The following is a 25307-nucleotide window of genomic DNA, read 5'->3' on the forward strand; positions in this document are numbered from 1 at the left end:
ATTTAATTTAATGGGGTGGTGCGATCGTGAATGAAAAACTCATGAATCCCATCTTGTAAATAAAACATTTATTGCATAAAATACGTGATGTTTTACTGGCATATCAGTAAATGTCAATCTTTCTCCTATCCGATACACGGAAAAAGCAATACATTACAAATCACGCAACTGACGATACTTAAATCTGTATTGCAGAGCGCGTCTGCCAGCATTTTTTTCGAGAAAACGCGAATTGACATTTTGTGCAAATATTTGATTCTCATAATAATTGTGAAACTTTCTGTATGTTTGGTTATCGCTGATAAAATTACCTTTATACGTATTAGTTTGAACCATATGCATTCCTTTGATAAGGCACAAGATTTCTTTGTAACTTTCGCACTTCGCATCAAGTTTTGCTGCTCCGTTTTAAATCCTCGAGCACATCTCAGGTGAATTGACAGACGACGGAGTATCCTTCTTGTCGGAAAATTGTGCCAACGATTACGAGATCGTTTTAGATGTGCATCTCAGATCACCAGGCACACATTTTACGCGCTATACGAATGGAAAATCAAGAAGCGCTTCTTTATTGCCTGTATTATAGAAATAACTATTTCGACTCCGTTGTCAGTATAATCTGATACAGTTCCATTATACGATAATTTGTAATAAAATTGTAACGATACTAGATAGGACTTAAATTGTGGTAGTAAAAGTAACTTAACTTTTTCTCTTATCACAGTCGTGACTCTTTAGATGTACTTGAATATTACTGCTTGGAAAATTAACTAAATATATCTACATAGATAATCGTTTCTCTCGATAATATAATCTTATTACGCGTGATCGAGCATTGCTTTAATGAACGCCGTTAGACAATTTATACACGACGGTTAATAAAATAGTTAAGCGAATACGGTATTTGGTTGAGCAATATCGCGCTCTTTGTGGAATACGTTGTAAAAGCTTTCGAAAAGGTATATATATATATATGGTATAAAATTAGGTAAAGTCTTACAAAACTATGGGTGCTTTTCACACATAGTCCGATCTTATATCTAAGAGATCGTCTTAAACTCATCCCCAGACACTGTGAAGGCCATTTCATCGGCTAGATATTGTCGAACTTAACAGCGTATCGAAAAAGTGATATGTTCCGCAAGCTTCTCGGACGTTTAACGTAATCAGCGTTGAGTACAATCACAATTCGTATATGACTGGTGATAGTGCAAGAGAAATAAATTAGTGTTCTAGACTTAAAGTAATAGAGCCTACAATTGAAACTGCTAACAAGTTGAGACAGTGAGCGTGCATGAGAGTCCTTGAAAACACTGTAAGTTCATAGCGAACTCTGCGCGCACACACGCACAGCACAGCAGTCAAGAGCTTAAGACGGTTTTAAAGATAAGGTCAGACTATGAATGTCGCCCTATATGTGTGCATATCCCGCAAGGGAACGCACGACAATCGGTGAAGGACACTTCTATATATCTCTTTGTGAGTAAATTTAAAAGGATCAAGTATCATGAGTGCGGCGTGGTGGTGTAATACTCCATTCATAATACTTTCATTTTCGATGTATTGTCTCGTGTTATTAAACGACAGCTCAATTCCATGCGTGCACAGAGAACGAAATTTTGTTGAAGTTTTATGTAAGACAATGTAGCTCCCTACATACTATATATAACAATTAACTTATCTGTAGAAATGCGTTATCAAATGTATGTTGATTTTATCTGCTCAGTTCTTCCTTTTCCTGTTTTTCTTGAGAAAAGTTAAACCCGAATTAATCATGCGTAGACTTCAGAACTTACATACTTTTGATTTTCAACATCTTCGCTTCTCTCTCTCTCTCTCTCTCTCTCACTCACACATATATTCAATGATCTAAGTACAACAACTTATTAGGAAATATTTACAATTTCGTACATGTTACTGTATCTTTGTATGGTCAGAGTTCTAAAAAATTACACAATACTCCACACATATACATATAACATACTCTTCTCTCCAAAAGATGTAAAAAATGCATTCTATATACAGCTAAAACGCTCTACGTCTGTCCTCGACAAATTTCTAACTTGAATGGCAGACTGCGTATTTTTATTATGACATTGAGCAGAGATGTCCGGCTGTCCTCTCTCAGTAACGGCAAATCATATTGCACGTAACATAAAACAAATGACTCGTTTCTGAAGTCGAGATTGATCTAAATGTATCCACAGGTGGCACCAGTCTGATAAAATATTCAGCTATTACCACGATACGATTAAGTAGCACGACTCAGAGACAACTACTTAGACTCTCCACGGGAACGAAACGTCTCTCTCGTGTAAAATAATTTTAAGATGACTATACACACATACACACGCATACACTGTGCAAAGTGCACACTATCCTTTGGTTTCGTGAATATCGTTAAACCAGCACAGTAGGATAGAAAATCGACGGGCAGTCAAGTGAGCTGAGAAATCTCATCTATAATACGCGGCATGAGCTTGGCGCAACTTATAAGGAGTGAGATAAAAAGAATTTATTTCGCGTTTTCTTATACTCCAACTCCCTTACACCAGGAGTATTTCTCTTAAGGGACGTCTACATTGGAAGTAAATAGCAAGAAGTAGGAAGTAAGAGTAAGAAATTGACCAACCACAGTCGAATGTGAGAAGAATAATCAACTATGATTGGTCAATTTTTTATTCTTACTTCCTACTTCTTACTGCTTACTTCCAATGTAGACGTCCCTTTAAACTTTTGGTGTAAGGCAGCTTGTGTATAAACGTATAAGCGAAGGAAGAATCATATTTTTTATTCCAATTCAATTTATAGCTCGTATCGGTTCTCGTGCGATCACTAGTCAAACAGTGATTGGCACGGTCAGTTCTTAGGTGGATGACCATTTGGAAACATAATATACTATTTTTTTTCTACTCCAACTTACGTCAAGCTTACTCGGCGTATTTTAGACGAGCTCTTAAAATCGAAAGCGACAATGCGCGCGAAATCTGTCGTGTGCAAGATATCTTCTTCGTGACCTTCGAAGCAACGCGTGTAGCGCGTACACACACACACATACACGCGCGCAGAGAAAACCGCGAGCAAGAAACATGATAATATGCGGAATTCTTCGGAGAATACTCAGTGGAACACTTTTTGGAGAATCCTCTGCGCCGCGCGGATCAGAGGCGTGAGCGTGGTCAGTTCCGCGCAGTTCTCCAGGAATGGATGGGAGAGCAGCTCGTCGGCGGTCGCTCTCTCGTGCACCTCCACCGCCAAGCACCTCTCCAGGAAATTTTGGAACGTCGAACTGAGGCTATCCCACCTCGGTATGGCCGGCTTACCTATGGCGGCGATTAAATACAACGCCCTCAACGGTGTCTCCTTCATGTACGGCGGCTCGCCTTCGATCATCTCGATCGCCATGATGCCCAACGACCAGATGTCCACCTTCTTGCCGTACTGCTTCCTGGTGACCACCTCCGGCGCCATCCAGTACGGCGTGCCGACCATAGTCTGCCGCTTCTCGTCGTCCTTGATGTTGGCGCAGAAACCGAAATCCGTCACCTTGACCGCGCCGTTCATCCCCAACAGCACGTTGTCCGACTTGATGTCTCTGTGGATGATACCTCGGGTGTGCAAGAAGCTGATTGCCTTGAGCACCTCTCGGCAAACGGCCGCGATCTGCGCCTCCTTCATCACAGTCTCGGTCACCACGTCTGTGAGCGGCCCACCCTCCAGAAGCTCCATAACGACCCAGAGATGCTCGTTCACCAGATAGGCGTCCAGGAAGTTCACTAGGTTGGGATGGTGAAATTCCTTGAGCACCTTGATCTCAGTTAATATCAGTTCTTTCTTGGGCTGCTTCGACAGATCGATGTCCTTGATGGCTACTTTCTGATTGTGCTGAAGGTCGGTAGCTATGAACACAGTGCCGGAAGCGCCGGCCCCCACCTCCTTGGTCCTCTCGAAGTATAAGTTGGGGTCGCCATGGTGACAAATGGCCCTCAGCTCCTCGTACACTTGCTCGTCGTTGAGCTTCGCGAGTTCGTTGAGCTTTGCTTGCTCGTCGGTCTTCCGCCGCAAAATCGGGCTCTCCTCCGTCGTGCAACGCGGCGTGCTCTCCCCCTCCTCCGTCCGCTGCTCTTCTTCATAATATTCCTCCTCCTCCTCCCGTTCGTAGTCATTCTCCACCGGCAACGAGTCGTCGTCTGACATATAGGTCTTCAGGTCCTCCAGTATCTCGGTCAGGCTCTTCTCCGCCCTGTCGTTGCGCTTCCGCGGCGCTGGTTTCGGCGGCTTGCTCGGCTTCGGCGGTTTAATCGCCTTTAGCTGTAATTCGGGTAACCTCTTCAACGTGTCGGGCGTAGTCGTAATCGTCATTGTCGTCGTCGTCGGGCATTCCAAGCCCGCGCTGTCGTCAGACTCGCCGGACGGATACTTCTTCGTCAGGATGTTATCGATCTCCTGCGACTCCTCCTCGATTAGATCCTGCGTGACGAAAGGCTTGAACACCTCCTCCTGCGGCTTACGCTTGATGGAATAGTTGTAGAACTTGATGGCCTGCAACGCCGCGGCCGGATGCTCGTCCTGCTCGGACTTGGAGAGCTGCGCGTTCAGCAGACGTATCCATGGATCCGGCAGACCCTCCAGCTGCCCGGTCACCGCGTTCTTGCTCACGTGGAACTTGTGCGAGACATTGGTGGGCAGGCCGATCTCCGCCACGGTGTCGGGCGGGCCGCTCCGCTTCCTCGAGAAAAACTTGGTTATGCTGAGACTCATCTTGGACCTCGCCGTCTCGCGTCTCTCTCAGCTCTCGCGCTCTTCCGCGCTCGGCCGCCGTCCACCTTGCACCACAGCTGTTTGCTTAGGAAAGTGCACTAAACGAGAGAAGAAAGAATGAAAGTACACAACTGCCGGACGAGTCAAATCGCGACGTTCATCCCGAATACATCGGTTGTCTCGGCGACCATCCCGTCGGGTCTCACGCCCGATTACACGCCGGTGGCCGACGTTGTCAGTGCTGCCAATCGTACGGCCGACCACCCGTCAACACGCGTCACCAGAGGTCTGTTCTTTTTAGCTGAGCTAGGTTCCACTTTTTGCCTTTAGAGTGAAACAAGTGTGTAAGAACAACTTCAACGAAAGGGGAACGAAGTTTCAGTGCGGTATCAGTGCTGAAAGCTTTCGGCTAAAAAGAACAGGCTTCAGTTCTTGTGATCTCTCAAACGTTTCTCGAAGGGAATCGATTGCTCGAACGTTTCTCGAAGGGAATCGACTACAGTGAGTTCGAGAGTTTGAATAGGTGCGGCTCTCATCCACTTTTACCGACGTCGATGAAATCTTAATCTCATAACGTTTTTTACTTAGATGTACTAGAAAGCTGGTGCAGCAACAGCTAGATTTCGATGAAAACTAAACCAGTGCAATAATAGTGCGTGTTTAGTATGGTTTAGTGAAATTCATTAGACGAAATTTCTTCTTAAACTTGAAAAGGTAAATAATTTTATTTCTTGATTAAAAATATGCTAACCCACACAGCACATAATATTATATAATATCACAGTAATATTTCCGTAATATTGTAATATCGCAGAAATATTATTAAAATATTACTGTGATATTATATATATCACGTGCTGTGTGGGAAGTTTTACTTAAGCTTACCCGCTTGTCAATCATTTCATAAAAATCATGTCTTTTATATAACTTTTGAAATTTTTGGTGTGGGATTGATGTGAAATATACGATAGCAAAATTTCATCGTTATATATATATATATATATATATATATATATATATATATATATATATATATATATATATATACACATACACTGATTGAAGACAATAATTCTAATACATCCATTTTATAACTTTATCTAATAGTAAAAATATATGAACTTGAATTGTTTATTTTACAATAGTACCCTGATTGAATCATTTCCAAAACTTTCAAGATTTTTAAACATTAAAATGTCATTACGCGACTGTTATTAGACACGTCAAAACACAAACAAAATCGTTATTATGAAATTAATTACAATAAGAACAATGTCAAATCTTCAAACCTTAATATCATATTTTATAATATATCATACCTTCAAACATAACCACAATTTAAATGATATTCCAGTGTCTCTGAAGATAACAGAGCAAAAGTTGTACTCAATATAATTCTGTTGTACCAGTTTTGTCATCAGAATATTAGACACTGAAGATATGTGAATAGATGTTAACAGTAAAACAATAAAATTACCCTTAGTATCGTTGCACTGGTTTATCTAGTAGAGAAAACGTTATTAGTTTAAGCTTTATTCATAGACAAAGACATAAACTCGCGTTAAGGTCTAATCGGCATTGGCAGAAACGAGTATCAGTCGCACATGGCCGTGGAGTTTCGAGGAACGAAAGAGTTTCTAGCGTTCGACGATCATTTCGCCAGTTTTGATCAAATATTTACACGCCGATCAACGATTTGCGCTTCAGTCGGTTTAGGTGTATGTCTCATCGTGATTTCGAGTGTGTGGCGAAAGAAATAAATCAGATAAGCCGCGTTTCCCACAGAATCAAGTGAATCTGCGTTTTACGACTATCGATATCGCATTGCATCATGTTTGTTGGATAACTTCATTCGGTTATACGTTTTCTCGCTCTCCTTCTGTTCCTTTGGTACCTTTTCGCTTCCTTCGTTTCCGCCGACCTCGGTGCCAATCAAAATATAATATGTTAATGTGTAGTTCGTTCAAATGCATTATTCCGGAGCGATGTTTAATTCACGCGGAAGTACATAACGATTCCTTTCGTCAGCCGTGTTGCGTTCGTGTAAAATCGGAATTGTACGAATAGGTCTCAACGGAATGTCGTGATAATGGGAAGAAAAAGGAATGAGGGAGCAATGAAGAGAAAGCAACTCCAAGTTCGTCGTCCCGACACCAATTCGCACATTCTGAGATCTAACTGCGTAAGGGAAATGTCTAATAGATGATACTCTTGCACGGATATTATCAAATATTAAAGGAAAACAAACTCAAATTTAAAACAAACATGAGAAACGAAATTTAAAAGGGAAACGAATAATAAATAATAATGGTAAATATGCAGTATAACGCTCTCATCCTAGATTTTTTCCAAACTTTGTAAATTTGTATATTTTCGGGCGTAGAATTGATTTCTGAAAACGAAAATTGTCGCTCATTTTTCATTTTCTTGTTTTTTTATTTTAATGTTATATGCTGTCGGTAAGAGAGTAGAAAAGTAATAACTTTCGTTATAAAACTTATTGACATCATAAAATATTGAAATAAAAAAACAAGAAAAATAAGCGACAATTTTCGCTTTCAGAAATCAATTCTACGTGTTAAAATATACAAATTTACAAAGTTCGAAAAACATCCAAGATGAGAGCATTATGCTGCATATTTACCATAATAATCGCTAAATAATTAATAAGTAATTGATAAATCCCCATGTACCTTAATATTTGATAAAATCTGAGAGAAAACTGACAGGTACTGTAACGAATACGTTTCCCCGAATTCTTTATTTTCGCGTCCATTCTTCCTCGCAATAGATTGATGGGTGCGACGACCGCTTGGAGGAAGATCTACGTAGAAAAAATGTTTTGCGACTTTGTGTATTTCGATTTGGAAAGATTTCGACGCTGTGTCGACGCAGCTGCGGAAATAGGATGTTATGCGTCACGCGGGGCTCGTCAACAGGAATAGTACGTAACGTGGCAGTCCCCACTTTGTTTTTTCCTTACCTTTTGGCCTATGTTAATCTATACGATTGATCTCCAGCATTAGCGACACGCGGATTGGCATTAACATTCGCAATGACGTAGAGTAGGTCATTGGCGTATGCATTTGTTTTCGCCCGTTTCCTGCTTCTCTACTCCCCCTGCCACTTCTCATTTGTCGCTACAACAACGTTTATGCAAGATTGTAACGAATCAAGAACCTATTGAAATTGATGATATCATTGTTGATACCGGAGTGCGTAAATTGCCGGCGAGTGATTGGAGAGGATAACTGTTTTTAAGTCGCAAGCCGACGCATTGTGAAATACTGCGTAGAAGACACGATCGAGAGTTTCTCTTAGTGATGACTGGGAGCGGAGTGGTGACTTTTAAAAGGACCTTCTCTCTCTCTCCACTTGATCGCTTGTGCGAAATCATAAATTAGAGCGTGTTAACTCCTATACGATCGGGCTTTTGCGTGTCCTTATTTGGCATGAAGGTCGAATACCGTGAAGGAACGTCGTCTACGATGCAGTCATATAAAATCGACCGCATTTATCAACGACCTCTGAATGTTCGCAACGATAACAATATGATATTCTAAAGCTTGAGTGTTGTATATACTAATGCGAATAAATAAGGAAAACAATATGACGTTGAATTAGTGTCAGTAGTGTGTTGCAAATGACTCAATAGAAATCTACAAAACCTTCAATAGTAAGTATTTCGCGAATATTATAAGTATGTCTAGTACGTTTAGCTCTTTCTCACAAATATGTTTTAAAATATTTACCGACGCCAATGAATGTTTCATGTTGATCTCTTTCGGAATTTCTCGACCATCAGAAAAGAGTTCTGCGTCGTACAAGTGATTGATTTAAGATTGCAACATTTTTCCTCAATGAGATTTGCAACGCATATTTATTACGTATCTAATAGAAAAATTTTCAGAGAATAACAAAAAACCAATTCTATTATTAGTTACGAGATGTTAATGACGAAGTTAACCAGGAAAAGTGTTGCAAATTTTTATTAGACACAGAGTGCTCGCGAGCGATTTTTCAAAAGCTATTCGAATAATAACAATACACTTTTAGTGTTCCGAGGTTTCTCAAGCGGTAAATTTCTTTTCAACGGAATAGTTACAAAATTTTCCCTTTACTTGGAAAATAGTTTATTTGAAAGCTGATAATTCTTCTCTGTATCTTTTCGTATTTGGCATGTAATGCATATATTTTCGTCGGCAATAATCTAACATTGAAATCCGTGAATACATAATATCTGCATAAATCCATAAAATGTGTGATAGCGAGTTTTTAAACTGAGTTTACATTAGTGAGCTGAACTGTTTTATTGAAAATCAGTCATCAAAGAACACTACGCAGTGGAAGTGTATCGAAAGATTACAAGATTTACCTGCGTGGAAATTATCAACGCGTATTTGTGACGGGATTTACCATCGAATTCAGCTCGGCTGGTTAATGGAAACTTAACCCTTAGAGAGATTATCGAAGATTAGTTTATCTAATCCACTTGCGTATTCTCTTATCTAATAGTAAATAATTCGACTAATCCAAATAACTTTAATCTGTATAGAAAACATATTAGGGAATATATCTGTAACATTTGACGACACAGTGTCGTTATCGTTACTTCGTCGCTACACGTGTACAATATAATATGAAGTATAATATAATATGAATAATATGAAGTATAATGTAATATGAAGTAGATAATCAGCACAATGATACACCATATTAACGATATCGTGAAGAAACATTATAAAGTTACAGAATCGACCTACTGAATAGACTTTACTTGAGGCATTTTTTTACCTCGGGGAATATTCACCGGAGGTCAAGACGCAGATAACGCAAACAGTGATAAATGAAAATATGATAAGTTCGACGAACGTCAATCTTGATCAATTTGAGGCGCTTATCTCCTTAACGAATTCTTGCTGTTGCACTTCTTCTCTAATGATTCTTCTCCGAAAAATTTGTCCCGTATCTAGCTCTTAAAGCCGGCCGTAAATTCGTAGGCTAAACGCACTCTTGAGGACAAGTAATTTAACTCTAGAATGTAAACCTAAAACTATAAACATGGATAAAATTTCATATTAATATTTTTGCATTCAACGAAATTGAAAAAAGAAATGAAAAAAGAAAACACATGCTTTTAAGAACGGTCATGTTTAAAAAGTTGGTCCGGGGAAATTTTTTTTACCTCGTATTCCCCGAGGTAAAAAATGCCTCAAGTGAAGTCTATTCAGTAGGTCGATTCTGTAACTTTATAATGTTCGTTCACGATATCGTTAATATAGTGCTAGATACGGGACAAATTTTTCGGAGAAGAATCATTAGAGAAGAAGTGCAACAGCAAGAATTCGTTAAGGAGATAAGCGCCTCAAATTGATCAAGATTGACGTTCGTCGAACTTATCATATTTTCATTTATCACTGTTTGCGTTATCTGCGTCTTGACCTTCGGTGAATATTCCCCGAGTAACGATATCATTGCTTATCTACTTCATATTATATTATACTTCATATTATTCATATTATATTATACTTCATATTATATTGTGAGCGACAAGGTAATGATAACGACACTGTGTCGTCAAATGTTGCAGAATCGGCCTACTGTGTTCAAGAAACGCGCTGTCAACGCTAATGCGTCATTTCATCTTTATCGCTCTTCAGATATACCACGAGGATAGTATGACGCATTAGCGCTAAATAGTGCTGATAACGTGCTCCCTGAACACACCCTCTCCAACTGCCAGCGACAGTGATCGTTATCGTTACATTGTTATTATGTAACTATTCTACCATAATTATTATACTTACGCAACGACAATGCCACGATAACGACATTGTCGTCAAAAGTCACAGAACAAACTTATAATTATTGCTGTCGACATATTATTTACCGTTATCTTTTCTTCATTCCCTTTTCAACTTCACTTTACTTTTACCTCACCCGCCTCTTTATCCAGAAAGAACGTCAAAGAGAAAATAAAATATGGAAAAAATCATAGACATAATACACCCGCGTAGAAACTACTTTGGAATTTAATTCAACCCGATGTCTCCTACAACAATCATAGATTTTAGGTAGGAAATCTATGGAGGTTCTGGTAAAGTGTAATGTTGTAAATATGCCAATTTAAGTGGATAAACTCAGACAGACCCCATTTAATCATCTCCAATGTTGCCCCAAAGATTTTTCTGGTTTACATTTTAAACTAAAATTGAGCAAAATATATGAAACTCTTTTACTTTAGTCATTACAAAACAAAATATACGATTAACAGGATCATGGCGGGCCTTAACGCATAGAAGAAAGCTGCCTCTGTTATGTTTGAACAATTAGTTACAACAGTTATATGTGGAATTCGAAGATATGGGAGATCTAGCCCCGATCTACAGAATCGTGCTCGTCACAAAAGTAACGTGTCACTCGACACTGTTGTGTTTTCCATATCAGTACATTTATTTGCGCATTGTTTCGAGTACGTTTGACGCGTCACATAATGTTATCGCGTACTTTTCGTTACATCAGTATATGTGGGGAAGTTACCCTGACCACACACTACGTTAGATGTTAGAACATTAAATTTCTTTCCAGACCCGATTTCACCACACTGAATGTAGAGTGCATCCACAGCCACACATTCAATTAATATATTTTTTTATTTGAACGCTAAAATATCAGAAATTAGCCTGTATCATTAATTACAATTGAAGTTCTATAAAAATAAAAGTTAATTTTGCAAAAAGGCTGAATAAAATTTGCTTGAAAAATTTTGATTTTTTTGGTAACACCCCGTATTGTATAAAACCAATTGCTATTTCTGAAGGCTGAAAGATGTAACTTTCTAGAAAAAATTTGGTACAATGATTTAATAGAAATATATTATTTTAACATGAATCTTAACGTCCCCAGACAGCAAGGTTTGTACTGCATTGGTCAAAATTGATTTTAACGGTGTCTCCTATATCTGCTAAACAGTAGATAGGGCTGCGCATCATAAGTAATTGTAGAGGGAAGATAAAGTTTTTTTAGCCTTTAACCCTAACTACAGAGAACCTAGAGAACCTAGAGAAAAACAAAGGTTGGAATACATATTAACGTTTCTCTCTTTCTCTCTCTCTGCTCTTGATTTAGAGACAATATTTATAAAATTTGAACCCTCTCTCTTTCTTTCTCAGTTACTAATTATATTTCTCACGCTGAGCCAGCGCTTGCACCATTCACCGATAACAAACGCCTCGTCGTCATTTTCGCTCTTTTCAATTTTTGCGTTCTTATAAAAGTAGGATTTTTTGTGTCGGCACGGTGAATCAGATAAAACTTGTCTAAGGGAAACGCGAGGATGTCAGCATAAAGACGAGCACCTTATCGTTATACAGTCGAGCGTATCAAAGGATCAGAAGTTAAAGATCAGAGGTAGAAGACGGTACGTTATCGCGCGTCGCGCGGAATGAAGCAATAGGATCACAAAACCGGCTACACATATTCATCGATAAAGGAGACACGCTGCTGTCGTAGTCCTTTTCCTTACGGTAAACTTCCCGTCGCGTGCGTAAGACATTGCGTCGACGTTGCGCGTGCGGCCGGTTCACGCCTTCGGCAAATATTTCCGACGTATCGGTGCACTTTCGAGAATCGAACGATGTGCATTCTTATTAATAACAACCCGCGTGCTGTCCCTCGGCGCTTATCGACGCGAAGAAGGAGGCGCGATTATCAACATGTTTTTGTAATGTCGCAATTTTTCCTCCCCTTTACCGCGACTCGCTCGTTCATTCGCTCACTCGCTCACCCAGCGAACGGCACCGCACGTCTCTCTCCTTCTTTCTCTCCTTCTTGTGCATGTAAAATCATTGGCCATCCCCACCATTGTCATCGCCACCGTCAAAGGCGTTCGACAAGTTCGAACGGCGCGCCGATGAAAGAGGAAGGAGGAAGAAGGGGGACTTCTGGTTCGAACGAAACGCGTTCTCTTCCCCCTTCACCCTTCTCCACCCCCCTCTTCTTCGCCTCACACTCTCTCTTTATCTCTTTCTCTCTATCATTCTCTCTAGTCTTAGCTTTAGCCTCCCACCTTCCTTCGCTCCCTCTCGCTTCCCCTCTGAGCACTGATAAATAAAATATTAACTGACGCTTAATTCGAACAAGCTGTATTCGTGATCGGACGATCGAGTCGACAAGCAGTGAACCAACGAGAACGGTCGTTCCACCTGAGCAAACGCGATCAAGTTTTTCCCACCCGCTCCAGATACTTGCCGGCCCGTTACCGTACTCGTGTGTATCGCGCGCGATTGGTCCATTCGTCGCTGTTGTGGCTACTTAGTATAAAGAAGCTCTAGAACTAGCCGCAATCATTGTAGTTCAGTCCTGTCCGTATCCAGTCCACTTTGCTCGCCGTTGAGTAAGGAATACTTATCGTCGGAAGTAAAGAAGCGATAGAGAGAGGACCGAGCCAAGTTCAGGTTAATTTCTCGACGTTCTGGAATTTACACCCTTGCAAGAACTTACACCGAAATCTTCGTGAAAGACGCGCGTCGAAGAGGACGCGCGCACAAGCAGTGCATTCCCATATAATGAGCTGCGGCGGATACGTAAGGCAGCGAAAACGACCAGCATCTACGAGCGTGCGTTACATATCCAGCAACTTTCTACGTCCAGCTCCCGTCTAATCGGTCCAACATGGTTCAGCCACGACGCAAGGTAAGCAGCCTTCCTCGCTTTCGAACGATTGTCTTATGTACGTCGAGCTTACGCCATTGCATAGGTGCTCGCAAAGAGCAGTACCGACAAACGTAAGGTGAGCAGATTTCCCAGCCCTGAATTCGGCACACTTCATAAATGTGTGAAGCGAGGGGAGGGGGGTTAAAAGATCCGAAAATTATTTGACAATCATTGAAAATGATGGCAAATCGGTGTCCCGAATAGCACTCGAAAAAATTCGGAGCAAAGGATGAAAAATCGGGATTGTCCCGAAAAAATCCGGACGTCTGGTCACCTTAGACCAGAGCTCGGAATTAGTTGTCCATTTCGGCCGATTCTCAGGAGCTACGCCTTCTATCTTCCTCTTGTCGCGAGCGGGCCTCGAAAATGACGGTCGCAGCCAGTCGCGGCTTCAAGTTTGGAGGCTCGACCGTTACTTTTGTGATCCGCTTACGGCAAGAAGATAGAAAGCGTAACTCCTGAGAATCGGCCGAAATGGGCAATTAATTTCGAGCTCTGCGTTAGACAAACGGCGAAATCTTCTCCAAAAAGCGGGAAGAGGACAAAGGTCGTTATTGCGACACTGAAGGGGAAATCTGGCTGGCATTAATGTCCGTTATTTGCTGGAATTCCCGATCTCATTCGGGGAAGAAATGATATCAATTAGATTGGCACTGTGTAGACGGATAGATTAGATGAATACTTGATGCGATTACCCGAGATGACGCAACGAGTACGTCAGCAATGTGTGGCTAGAATTCACCAAATTGAACGAAGCAAACACGACGATGAGTGAGGCACTAGTCGAAGAGAATTAACGAATGATTGCGCGCGATGCGGTAGAACGAGTTCTCGAGGCAAGTTTCATCCAATGACGTCGTTAATTTATTGACAACCTTGATAACGGCTGTTCGTAACGTTGGACTGCATACAGCTGGATTGATTGTACACCTTCACTGGTCGGTATTATGCTCTTACCGCCTGTCGATCTTTTTTAATTAATATTCCACTCGTGATTGTTTTCAAAGTAATACATGATTTTTTCATGAGTTTTTTCAATTTCATGAGTTTTGTCTGTAGACAAGTAGACGTTACGTTAAACATTTTGCAATTGCCACGTGTACACTTTTGAACTGTTCGTCTTCTCAACTTGAGGGAGTCCTTCGGAATTTTTCTGGTAGAACTGCTGTAGCGCCCCATGCATCTTCTCTCACGTTTTATCTTATCGCGAACGCGTCCCTGCGACTCTCGAATTTTTGTTGGGTAAAACCCAGGGAAAATGTCGTAAAAAAGCACGTAGATAATCGATCGTCGATCGCGCAGCGCGTCGTATTGAATGCTAATCATGCACTACGGCAATCCGGCGATAATTGGATAAAAAGTCGCGTTTTTTTGCATAATTTCCATAAGCGCTTTTGTTGTTCCTTAATGCGCGCATATATCGTAATTTCGCAACACATGCAAGATAACGAAAACTCAGGTATTCATATTAACATAACATTTTTTTACAACTATTTTTACGATTTACACGAATGTGTGCAGCAAAAAACACGTAGAAACACGACATATAATTACGCATGTGTAGAAATCCTTCTGCAAACGTATACTTTCGAACTTTTATACATTTAGTCCACACAACACAACATCTAAAATCTCTTGGAGACGTCTTACATTTTGTCGTCTGAGAGACGTCTTACGTCCCGATTTTCGACGTTGTGTTGTGTGAGAACTATGAAGATACAAAAATGTTCCCTGAAATTTTCATTAACGCAGCAAGCTCACGTGCGATATGTAAATTGCAGAACTTTTGTGTCGAGTAAACAAACAGCTCGAGATGTCAAGTTTCTCTTATCGTTTTTATCACATATTGAACGATACTTCAATTTTTTATGTATCTTCAAAACAAAAACATTTGTGATTTTATATAATTAATACGACGTAAACTTTGCAGAAAAAAGTCAGTATTTCGATAAACTTTCCAAGTACGGTATCCCTCCTTAAAGGGATAAGATCTATAATATACAAAAAGAATAGTATGATCGTGTTAGTAACAACCGCCTCTACGTTATTAATTTTTTATTTTTAGCGTAATCATCGACCTTCGTCGTAAAATTATATTAAAATTCAATTACATATGTAAAACATCGAAATTTGCCTATAAGTAAAAAACAAAGTCCAATATCATGAATATGTTGCATATTCAATGCATTATGTATGTGCATTAGAAAATATGTTGTATAAGTCGTCCGCATTATAAATATCGTTGACTTACATATGATTTATTCATTTGATACAGGAATTTAAAAAAGTGATTATCGTTGTGTAAAAGTCACATATCACTTCAGCAGTTTTCAGCGAAGGCGTGCAAGAGCACGGGCGAAAATGCGTGTAAATACGAACGAAAGTCTCCAAGAATATATATGTAATTATCATGTTATTCAATTTATCGACAATTGTTGTTGCTCATATGTCAGAAAACGTCTCATATATCAGGAAACGTCTTGTATGCACAGGTAACACGAACCATAATGTTTGCAAAAGTCGTGCGCACGTAACCGTGTGCACTTAATGCATATTTCGAGTTCGAAGAAAACGCGTCAGACAGGCGAGAAAACGTTCAATATCGCGTCTTTCGATACTGTAATCTAAATGTTTACGGTTACAGACCTTGAATCACCAATTAATCGTCTTAATAATGTCTTCATAGGCGTTATAGTGAGATGCAGGCGCTGTAGAAAATGGAGGTTCGTAAATTAAAGATTAAAGAAATATGTAAGTTTTTTTTTTATGAGTTCGTATGAATTGTTTTCGCGCATAGCAGATGTATGGCTTGTTATTTAATAACCACTTATTTTCGAATACATCCCAGTCGCTAGCCACACGCTTTTACCCGTCAAATATAAGCGAGTTATGAATTCGCGTAATAACAAACACGCTAGAACGGTCGTTCCGCATATTTACAACATTCACGCGACACGACACGTGAATCTATTCGACTTAACCTAGACCTAGCTTTTAACCTTAGTTCGATTTTAAACGAGATATAAACTTTGATAGTTTTAAATTGCGCCTTCCTTCATCCTTCATTTAGAAATGAATAAAACATGTTTTTATAACCCAATTAATAGTCGTTAATTATAGTTTCTCTCAAGTGAGATATTCAGATTTTAATTCAGAATCAGAGTTATTCAATTGAATCGCGATCCCAAATATAATGTCACAGATAACATATAATGCAACTAAAAAATTCGGATCTAATTCTGAATAAAAATCTGAGGCCTGTATTAATAGTTGTTACTTGTTTCAGATGAGATATTTAGATTTTTATTCAAAGTCAGATTCAAGTTTTTTAATTTGAATTACGATAAACGTGACGTTTACATCTGCAGTTGCGATTCAATAGAAAATCTCTCATCTAATTCTGAATTAAAATTCGAGTATCTCACTTGAGGCGAGTTTCAAGTAATGACTATTAATACGGACCTGAGTGCCCCACGTGAGACAAACTTCAAATAACGACTATGCTGTATGTATGTGCATACATTACCGCAATTTTTAGGACGATGTTCGACTCGATGTCAGCTCGTGTTCAAATTGTGACGTTTAGCCGGCTGATTAAGGATAGCAACAGTTTTTTTCGATGAATTTTGCAATGTATTCTGTAGCCAGTAGGAAAAAAACGTTCTTTTTGAAAGTTACTGAAATTAAAAATTAATAAAAAAAGAATTATTAAAAAACTGAAAAACACAAAAGTAATTTTGAGATAAAACTAATTCCTTTCAAGGAATCCTTTAGTACTCCTTACATACTTGTTTCGGCGACTGCTCCACTGCCGAAAACATTTGTCATAAACACTTTTTGATATTGCTAGCAGATGCATTGTCATGTTGTCGAATTCTTTACGTGTCTTCCGTGTCAGCGGATTTGTCGCATTTGTCACTACTTCCTCAATTAAAAACATGCTAACATGGGTTCGAGATTTGAAGACACGAGATAAATTCGACAACGTGACAAAGCAACTTTGTTCCGAAAAATGATCATGAAAAATGCTTTCAGTGGTAGAAGAACCGGCGAAATGAGAATTGAAGGCCTACTTTGAAAGGCGATTTAGTATTCCGATCCAAAAAGTGATTCGATTTTATTTTCAGCCATATTGTTCGGATGCTGTTTTCTTTTTTTATATCAAACCACGTGTATATACGTACAGAAAAAGGAAAAATACAACAAGATAGAAGGTGTGTTCATATCGACATTTGCATTTAAGAAACGTCAGCGGATCGCGCGATTACGTCTTATTGACTTGCATTCACACGTGTGTAAATTCCATGGTCTCAAAAGCACGAGAATGGGGCGCGAGTGCTATGCCGTTAACATACTATTGACCTAATCTTATTAACATCGCACGAGGAATGAGCTACGTATTATATACGCCGCTGATAAGACGCGAAATGATTGTCATCACGTGCGATTAACAACACGCTAAAACGCACGAACGACTGGTTCGCACGTATGGATGCAATAAGTCGTTACGCAATAAGCCGATAACTAATTAATCGAGAATTCACCACTGACGAGATAAATTCAACGAGTGTTTTAATCGACCTTATTTATTCGTTAGAACAACTTTGCGACGTGTGACGTCAATCTCCTTGAAATTAGAGTTCGAGGTTCCAAAGTTCCATTTGTCGCCGTCCATTTGCCCGATCGAACGACAAAACGTGTTCAATAATAATTTTTCAGTTTTAATCACACCCCAAATTTTGGCCCCATGTTAAACCTTAAATTCTACGATGCAATAGGAGCTAAGTTAGCAAAGTAGCTTTAATTCTAACGATTTACTCTGATAATGTCCTAAACTACTCTTTTCACTTTCTTTAGCATCAAAATAAATTTTGAATAGAATAATGAGGCTGAAAGTAGGATTAAGATTTCGGCTCGGGTAGGTTAAATAAAATCGAAGAAGATTGATTTCAAAGTATCGAAATAAGTGTTGAATGGAATAGTAAGGCCGGAGGTAGGATCAAAATGTCGGCTCGGGATGCCTGTCTAAGGCAGTTTGATTTCGTAGAGAATAATTATCATCTAGATAATGGTATGCTCTCGATTGCGTTGTGTTGCGGCGAGTCTCGGCGTCTCGAGTAACGCTGTAAACATATGATCCGTTCTGTTACATGTAGATATACATATTACGTATGCTTGCTTCTTCTAGATATTATCCTGCGCAAGTCTAATTAATCAGCTGCAGCAGAATGTAAGATGGAGCTCGTCCTTAAAAGTTAAAGATGAAAACACAGTACCACACGTCTCACCTAAAAGGGACTCCTTTAAGGTATTTTGCTTGATTAACGGCCGAAAGTCATCACGTTCGATGTCGTATCCGGTATAATTATTTGCGATTTATTTTTTGCAGTATACAGACTTGTCTGTGCGCCTCGCAAACCCGCATGAATTGCGCTCTAAACCTGCGACTAGCCAACTTGCGTTCGGTAGACATTTCACCGATCATATGTTCAAAGTACATTATTATGAAGCCTTGGGTGGCTGGCAGGCGCCAGAAATTATGCCTTTCGAAAATATAGTACTTCATCCGGCAGCAAAAGTGCTTCATTACGCAGTTGAGGTACATACATATATATCTTTAAGTTTCTTCGGACAATTAGCTTCTGCTCTCAAGAAATTGCCAAAATTGATTCGTGTGAATGCTTTCCTTTCGTTTATTAAGTACAGTTACATCGACAAAATTATTATTGTGTCGATAATGTCGTTGATATCGCATTTTCGGTACAATGTTCCGTTGAGATAAAGTCGTCCGCTTAGTTGCATGCCTAAACGGAGATGATAAGCTCTCTTTTATCATCAGATTAAATTACAATGAAGAAAATTCTCGATAGAATATGGAGAAAGCGAAAAATATTTGCTTGTATCGAAATTATCGCCCGAGCGATAATCGAATCAAGGTTTCGCAGGCTGTACCGCCTATGTTTGAAATGTGCATGAAACGTGTTAGAAAAATTGTATGAGAGGCATACAAGAGGAGATATTAAGCTTGTGCGTGTGTACGCGCGCGAGCATTAATATCACGGAGGTGAAATTTCTTATTATGTTTTACGTACTTCTTCTCTGCATCTCATTCTTTAAGTTTAATCTGTCGTCAATGAGTACATGTGCAAATCTTTCCTCAGTTGTTTGAAGGTATGAAAGCTTATAGAGGTGTTGATGGCAAAATAAGATTGTTTAGGCCAGAACTAAATATGGAGAGGATGAATAATTCAGCAATGAGATCTGGTCTGCCTGCTTTCAGAGGAGATGAATTAATTAAGTGCCTTAGTAGATTGATTAGTATAGATCAAGAATGGGTGCCGCATTCTACCGCCTCTAGTCTTTACATTCGCCCCTCCTACATAGGGATCGAAGTAAGTAACCGTTTTATATTACATCAAACGTCAAGTGTAACGTTCATTCGATGTGTATGTATCTCGTCGGAGCTTTTTCTTGTTTCTTCGCTGCAGTCGTATGTTTGAATATTTCCATAATCGCGCGATGCACATACAACGCGAACATAATAAGATACGGGCAGTTTTCATGTCACTTATGTCACAGACGTCATCGTGACTGCTGTGTAAGAAAGCGATCGTTACATTTCTCAATACCTAATGATAAAGTTTGATAAGTGGAATCACAATCTCTCGTTGAAGTATAGCTGTGTGTCACGACCACCGTATGCATGCGAGATTTATCATTCGTATCCTTTTGCGCCTGTCGCTCTGCCATTATTCTCGATCTTTATCTTATTTGTAAGAATATTTGTTTCCTCCCTTGGTATATACGTACGTGTATACAAATTCGCTGTGAGAAGTGAAACATTTTTTCCCACATTAGCTTTAATCGCAGTCACAATCATTTTATCGTAACAATATAGTATTTTCCTGAAATGAGACGTAATTTATTTTATAATCATATTAGCTTTTTTTTCTTTTTTCAGTAATTTATTTTGTTGCATCTAAACAGTGCGGCGTTATTGATAAATGTAACGACTTGACGTGTAAAATGTGTCTCGCGCGAACTGCGACGTTTCCTAAACTCTCGCTGGCGAAATAAATGTTGCCTCGAAATATCTGTCGAGATTCCGTGTCAAAAATACCACATGCAGAGAATTTCTCTCTTTATCTGCTACATATTAATGACCTTCTCGAAGCAGTTACGCGATATCGATGTGTCACGGCTGACGCAACAATCCTCTTCGTTAATAACGGAATTTCATTTATAGGTGAAAAAAGATGTGTGTCCACGTTAAATATTCCTAGCTTTTGTACATCCAAGATATTATTTAACGTACATTTTTTGTTAATTATACAGAATGTACGACGGTAACGTATGATTCTCTCGTGTGTATAGATTAGATTAAACTAAATAAAAAAAATTCCTCTACCATTTTGCGAACAACCACGTAAAATCTTGAGTTATTAATTAAAGAAGAAGGAAAATAACGTTCATTCCTCTCCTCTCTTTTCTTAGTCATAACATCTTGACAGATGTGATTCATTTTAATCAGTCTAGCTTTAAATTGGTTCCCGCCACTATCCTTCGTCATCTTTCTCTATCACCAATGTTGCAGACAGCTTGGCCAAAATCTGTTTGCAAAAGTTCTCTCGTATTGCACGAAATTATTTTTTCATCTTCCTTAATTAATAACTCAACATTTTACGTGATTGTTCGCAAAATGGTAGAGGAGTGTTCAGTTTGACCTGATCTACACGAGAGATTTATATGTCATCGTCAGACACCCTGTGTATTTCGTCCCCTCCTCAAATTATAAAATAAACCGAGTCACACGTGTAAGTTTAATCCACTTCATATTGCAGTGTAATCATTCAATGTGTTACTTTGAATTTTATTATTAACTAAGTCGATAAAATAAAACATGCTTGTTCTTTCTGTATAAACAGCCTACGCTCGGAGTTGGTGTAACAGATTCGGCTTTGTTGTATGTAATTATGTCACCTGTCGGATCTTACTTTAAAACGCAAACCGGAGTCTCGTTACTCGCGGATCCCAAATACATCAGGGCATGGCCCGGCGGTTGCGGCAACTCCAAACTCGGCAGTAATTACGGGCCTACGATTCAAGTGCAACAGGAAGCCGCTGATAAAGGTTTGCAGCAGGTGCTGTGGCTGTACGGAGAAGATCATCAGCTCACAGAAGTCGGCACCATGAATATCTTCATGGTTTATATAAACGACGACGGAAGTAAGCAACATTTCTCCCTTTCGTCGATTCTTATTGAGAATGTAAGAGATTTTCTTTAACCCTTTATAGGATAAAACTTTTCTTAAAGATAGTGACTCTACTACAAGTTTACATAACGTACCTAGATACATGACAAATGTGTGAAATATAAGAAACCTTATAATACTTATTATTATTGCTTGGAAAAAATCGAATGTTCAGTGTAAAATGATAAACATTTTGAACTTTACGTGAGATGGCTAGTTGGCGCCACAAACTTATAAAGGGTTACGAAGAAGAGTTCTTTGTTCACAGAAGAGTATGGCATGAAGAGTAATACGATGTTATCACCATGTTCTTGATGACTTTCAGAAAAAGAGTTAGTCACACCGCCTTTGAACGGTATGATTTTACCCGGTGTTGTGAGAAACTCGCTCTTGGCTATATCAAGAGAATGGAATCAGTTTGAAGTTTCGGAGAGGAACATCACTATGAAGGAAGTGATACAACTGCTTTCGGAAAACAGGGTAAGAGGAGACAAAGACCAAAGATTATTCGCACTATCTGTTTCTATTTGCGTCTGCTACTATCTTAATGACAATTCTCTCGCCGTAGCTATTGGAGATGTTCGGAGCAGGTACTGCGTGTGTAGTTAGTCCTATATCGTACATTCAATTTCTGGATCAAGACTTGCACATACCGACGCTCGAGCAGCCCGAATCGATTAACGAGATGCTCCGGAAGCATCTGTTGGACATACAATACGGCGTTATACCGGAACATCCGTGGAGCCTAACGATTCAGTAATATGTAGCACACTGGATTTACTCGATTCTCATCACGTCGAACGTTATATTTATATGCGTCGTGGGATTTCAATAAGTGCAAGTGTTTTATAATCAGCTCGATCTTTCGTTTAGACTGAGTTTTAAAGACGATATCTTGCAAAGATCTATCGCGCCCGGCTCTTATAAAACACTCGAATTTACAAGTATACTGCGACGTGTATATGTCGTGTAAAATCGCTTTATTATATAGAAGTGAATTAAATTAATATTTATTTATGTTTTTATGACCGCTTCTACCGAAAAGAAGTACGTAAAAAAGGAACTTGCTTCTTGTGTACACAAAGAGAACAGTTTTTTAAGATATGATAAATTTTGTTAAATTTAAACAAGGACCATTTAAACATTTCACCTGTTGGAGCAGACTAAACAAAACAATTTTTACTTGGTCTGGCTTCCGGACTGACGCCGTATTCTTCATGGATCTGTTTTCGACGCTTCATTCCAGTTTACTTCAGGGAACTTCTTCAGGAAACTTCCTTAGACTGCGGTCGTTCTTCTACACTACTGAACTGACTAAACGTTGAAAACAAATCGATGAAGAACGTGGCACCAACTCAGAAGCCCGACCAAGCATTTCAACACTTTGCGGAAGTTTAAAATATCAATCCAATACTAAAATATCAAGATCAAATTTAAGATATCAGTTTTGATCTAACAAACGCGATTGTTTGGCTTTACAGACAATTTTATTGTTTAATTCAATTAGATTATTTTTTTAGATTATTTGTGTAATTGAAATAAGAAAATTGTTGTATTTAATTTCCTTATTTTAATAACAAAAAAATTCAATAATTCTGTTAAAATAATTTTTAAATAAATAAGAGTACTGAGCCCAAAGAATCCGTTCTCTCTGCGTATGTAGAAATTATCTCTGTTAGAGATCCTCTCTCGTAGGAAAATGTATCACCTTTTTTCCTCAAGACACAGTCTCGCATTTCATATGTAGCGCTTATAATTGAGACGTAATTAGCAATAATTAATGTGCGAGTATTGTGTTGAATTATATATTTGCGACTGTACATATAATTAGTATAAATTTTACTATTATATCGAATGCAATATGTTAATTGATAAAGTTGATACGATGATAATATGCACGTAATTGTAAGTTTTATAAAAATACAATTTTTAATAATAAATAATGACATGTTAATTCGAACGGATATTTTATGTCCATACGTAGTCAATCTCCTTTTTAAGGGTATTTATTGACGAACTAAAAAAAATGAATAAAAAGAATGCAACCAGCGAAACATGGCACAGCTACGTTCAAATTGCGTTTTAATTTATTTCCAAGCGTCCATGAGACTTGGGTTCTTTTTGTCTTATGTAAAAAGATGTATGGAATACCCTTAGAAAACAAAGACTCAATCATAATTTTGTGGATCGGATCATTGTTGCATAAAACCATGGTTAATTAATACATGTGGGAATCAACAGTGAATACGATGAAACTGGTGAAATCAGTGTAAAGAAAGGAACTGAGGCGAACACTAGGAGAGTATGTGAACGCGCGCATTCGCAATAACATTATTATTTAATAGGTGCATGTGTGAGCGAGCTATGTGCCGAGCAGTGTTCAATACACAGTATCGACAGAACGTCAATAATTCTTGCGTTACATAACGTATCCTGATGTGTATTCTTTAATTTAACATAGTATCAATATCATTACTCCGACATTATAAATATCTGTAAGACATTTTCGCGATATTCGAAGAGAAATCATATCGGTGATATTTTTAAGATGTTTTAAAAATATTAAGTACGTAAACGAGAAATATAACGCAAAATCAATATTTCCAGATGTTAATCTAATTATTCTTTGTTATTCTGAATGAGAACAGGCGCGATAAGGAATTCGGTAAACAAACAAACAGATCCATATTATGAAATATTGATTTTACGCGTATCTCTTGAACATTTTAGTTTAATATTTTAAAAATATTTTAAAGATATTACCGGAAAATACCTTTGAATATTGCAAAAATGTTTTAGAAATATTAAAGTGTCGTAGTTATTCGTAATAATGATGCAACGTTAAAAACTACATGTTAGAAAACATTACATATTACTAAATATCATTGGAATAACATTCTATTAATGATTCTCTGTTTACTGGAAAAGCAACAATTTCGCCGACTAAATACGTCGCACGACCGACAATGACCGCTGAGCTCAATGACGATATTACCGCGTTATTTGGAAAATTTACGCAGGTGATTGATGAATAAGCGGGTTTGTATTATCTCTCGCCGCGATAACAATCGTAGACCGACCTTTATCTCCATTGCTCATTGGTTAGTCAAAGTGCCACGCCTGAAGTAAAGAAGGAAAGAAAAAAACACTCGCACGTTACGAAAAACACGTGATAATTGGAGCACGTGTACCGCGCCACTTTCTTACGTCAGACGCTTAATCTCGTCGCTGTTTTAATTTTGTTTTGCTTTCCTTATCGCTCCTTCGCGACGGAGAAAGTTCGGCAGACATTTGCGCGTCTCTCGGCGGCGTGAGATTTACAGCGCGTCGGGTAGATATCAAAGCTAAAATTATCAACTCACACGTTCGATCTCGTCGCTCTCGTGAAATCGTGCTTGTTCTGCGAGACTTCCTACGTACGCGCCGCCGTAATCTTCGCCATGTTGGGACTCGCGTTCGCCGTTGACAAATGATCTGTTCTTTTTAGCTGCACTGCTGAACTGGTGCAATAAGTTAGCGCGAGAAAACACATATACTTATCTCATTTTAACTTATTACACCAGTTCAGTAGTGCAGCTG

The 25307-nt window shown here is 38.9% G+C and overlaps 2 protein-coding genes and 1 long non-coding RNA gene across 4 annotated transcripts; 2 read left to right on the top strand and 1 right to left on the bottom strand.

Moving 5' to 3' along the window:
* Positions 1 to 53: 53 nt before the first annotated feature.
* Positions 54 to 25307, bottom strand: LOC116853894 (serine/threonine-protein kinase STE20). 2 transcript variants are annotated; one of them, XM_032835217.1, is made up of 2 exons: positions 25091 to 25307; positions 54 to 4859 (listed from the first exon to the last, which is right to left on the bottom strand). In XM_032835217.1, exon 2 carries the CDS (start codon positions 4759 to 4761, stop codon positions 3121 to 3123), a length of 1641 nt encoding a protein of 546 aa, XP_032691108.1. In that variant the 5' UTR covers positions 4762 to 4859; positions 25091 to 25307; the 3' UTR covers positions 54 to 3120. The 2 variants fall into 2 exon arrangements, with proteins under 2 accessions (XP_032691108.1, XP_032691110.1); XM_032835219.1 differs by lacking the exon at positions 25091 to 25307 and adding an exon at positions 12287 to 12304.
* Positions 4859 to 8369, top strand: LOC116853899. The gene is made up of 2 exons (XR_004380048.1): positions 4859 to 7705; positions 7782 to 8369. It is a non-coding gene; the product is annotated as an uncharacterized LOC116853899 (long non-coding RNA).
* LOC116853896 (branched-chain-amino-acid aminotransferase, cytosolic) lies at positions 12822 to 23692 on the top strand. The gene is made up of 7 exons (XM_032835227.1): positions 12822 to 13455; positions 18665 to 18784; positions 18866 to 19075; positions 19638 to 19868; positions 21402 to 21702; positions 22054 to 22208; positions 22297 to 23692. The coding sequence occupies exons 1-7, from the start codon at positions 13435 to 13437 to the stop codon at positions 22486 to 22488; spliced, it is 1230 nt and encodes a 409-aa protein (XP_032691118.1). The 5' UTR covers positions 12822 to 13434; the 3' UTR covers positions 22489 to 23692.

Source organism: Odontomachus brunneus, unplaced genomic scaffold (genome assembly GCF_010583005.1).
Source record: "Odontomachus brunneus isolate Ranch 3 - 2012 unplaced genomic scaffold, Obru_v1 Obru_scaffold_007, whole genome shotgun sequence".
Taxonomy (NCBI): Eukaryota; Metazoa; Arthropoda; class Insecta; order Hymenoptera; family Formicidae; genus Odontomachus; species Odontomachus brunneus.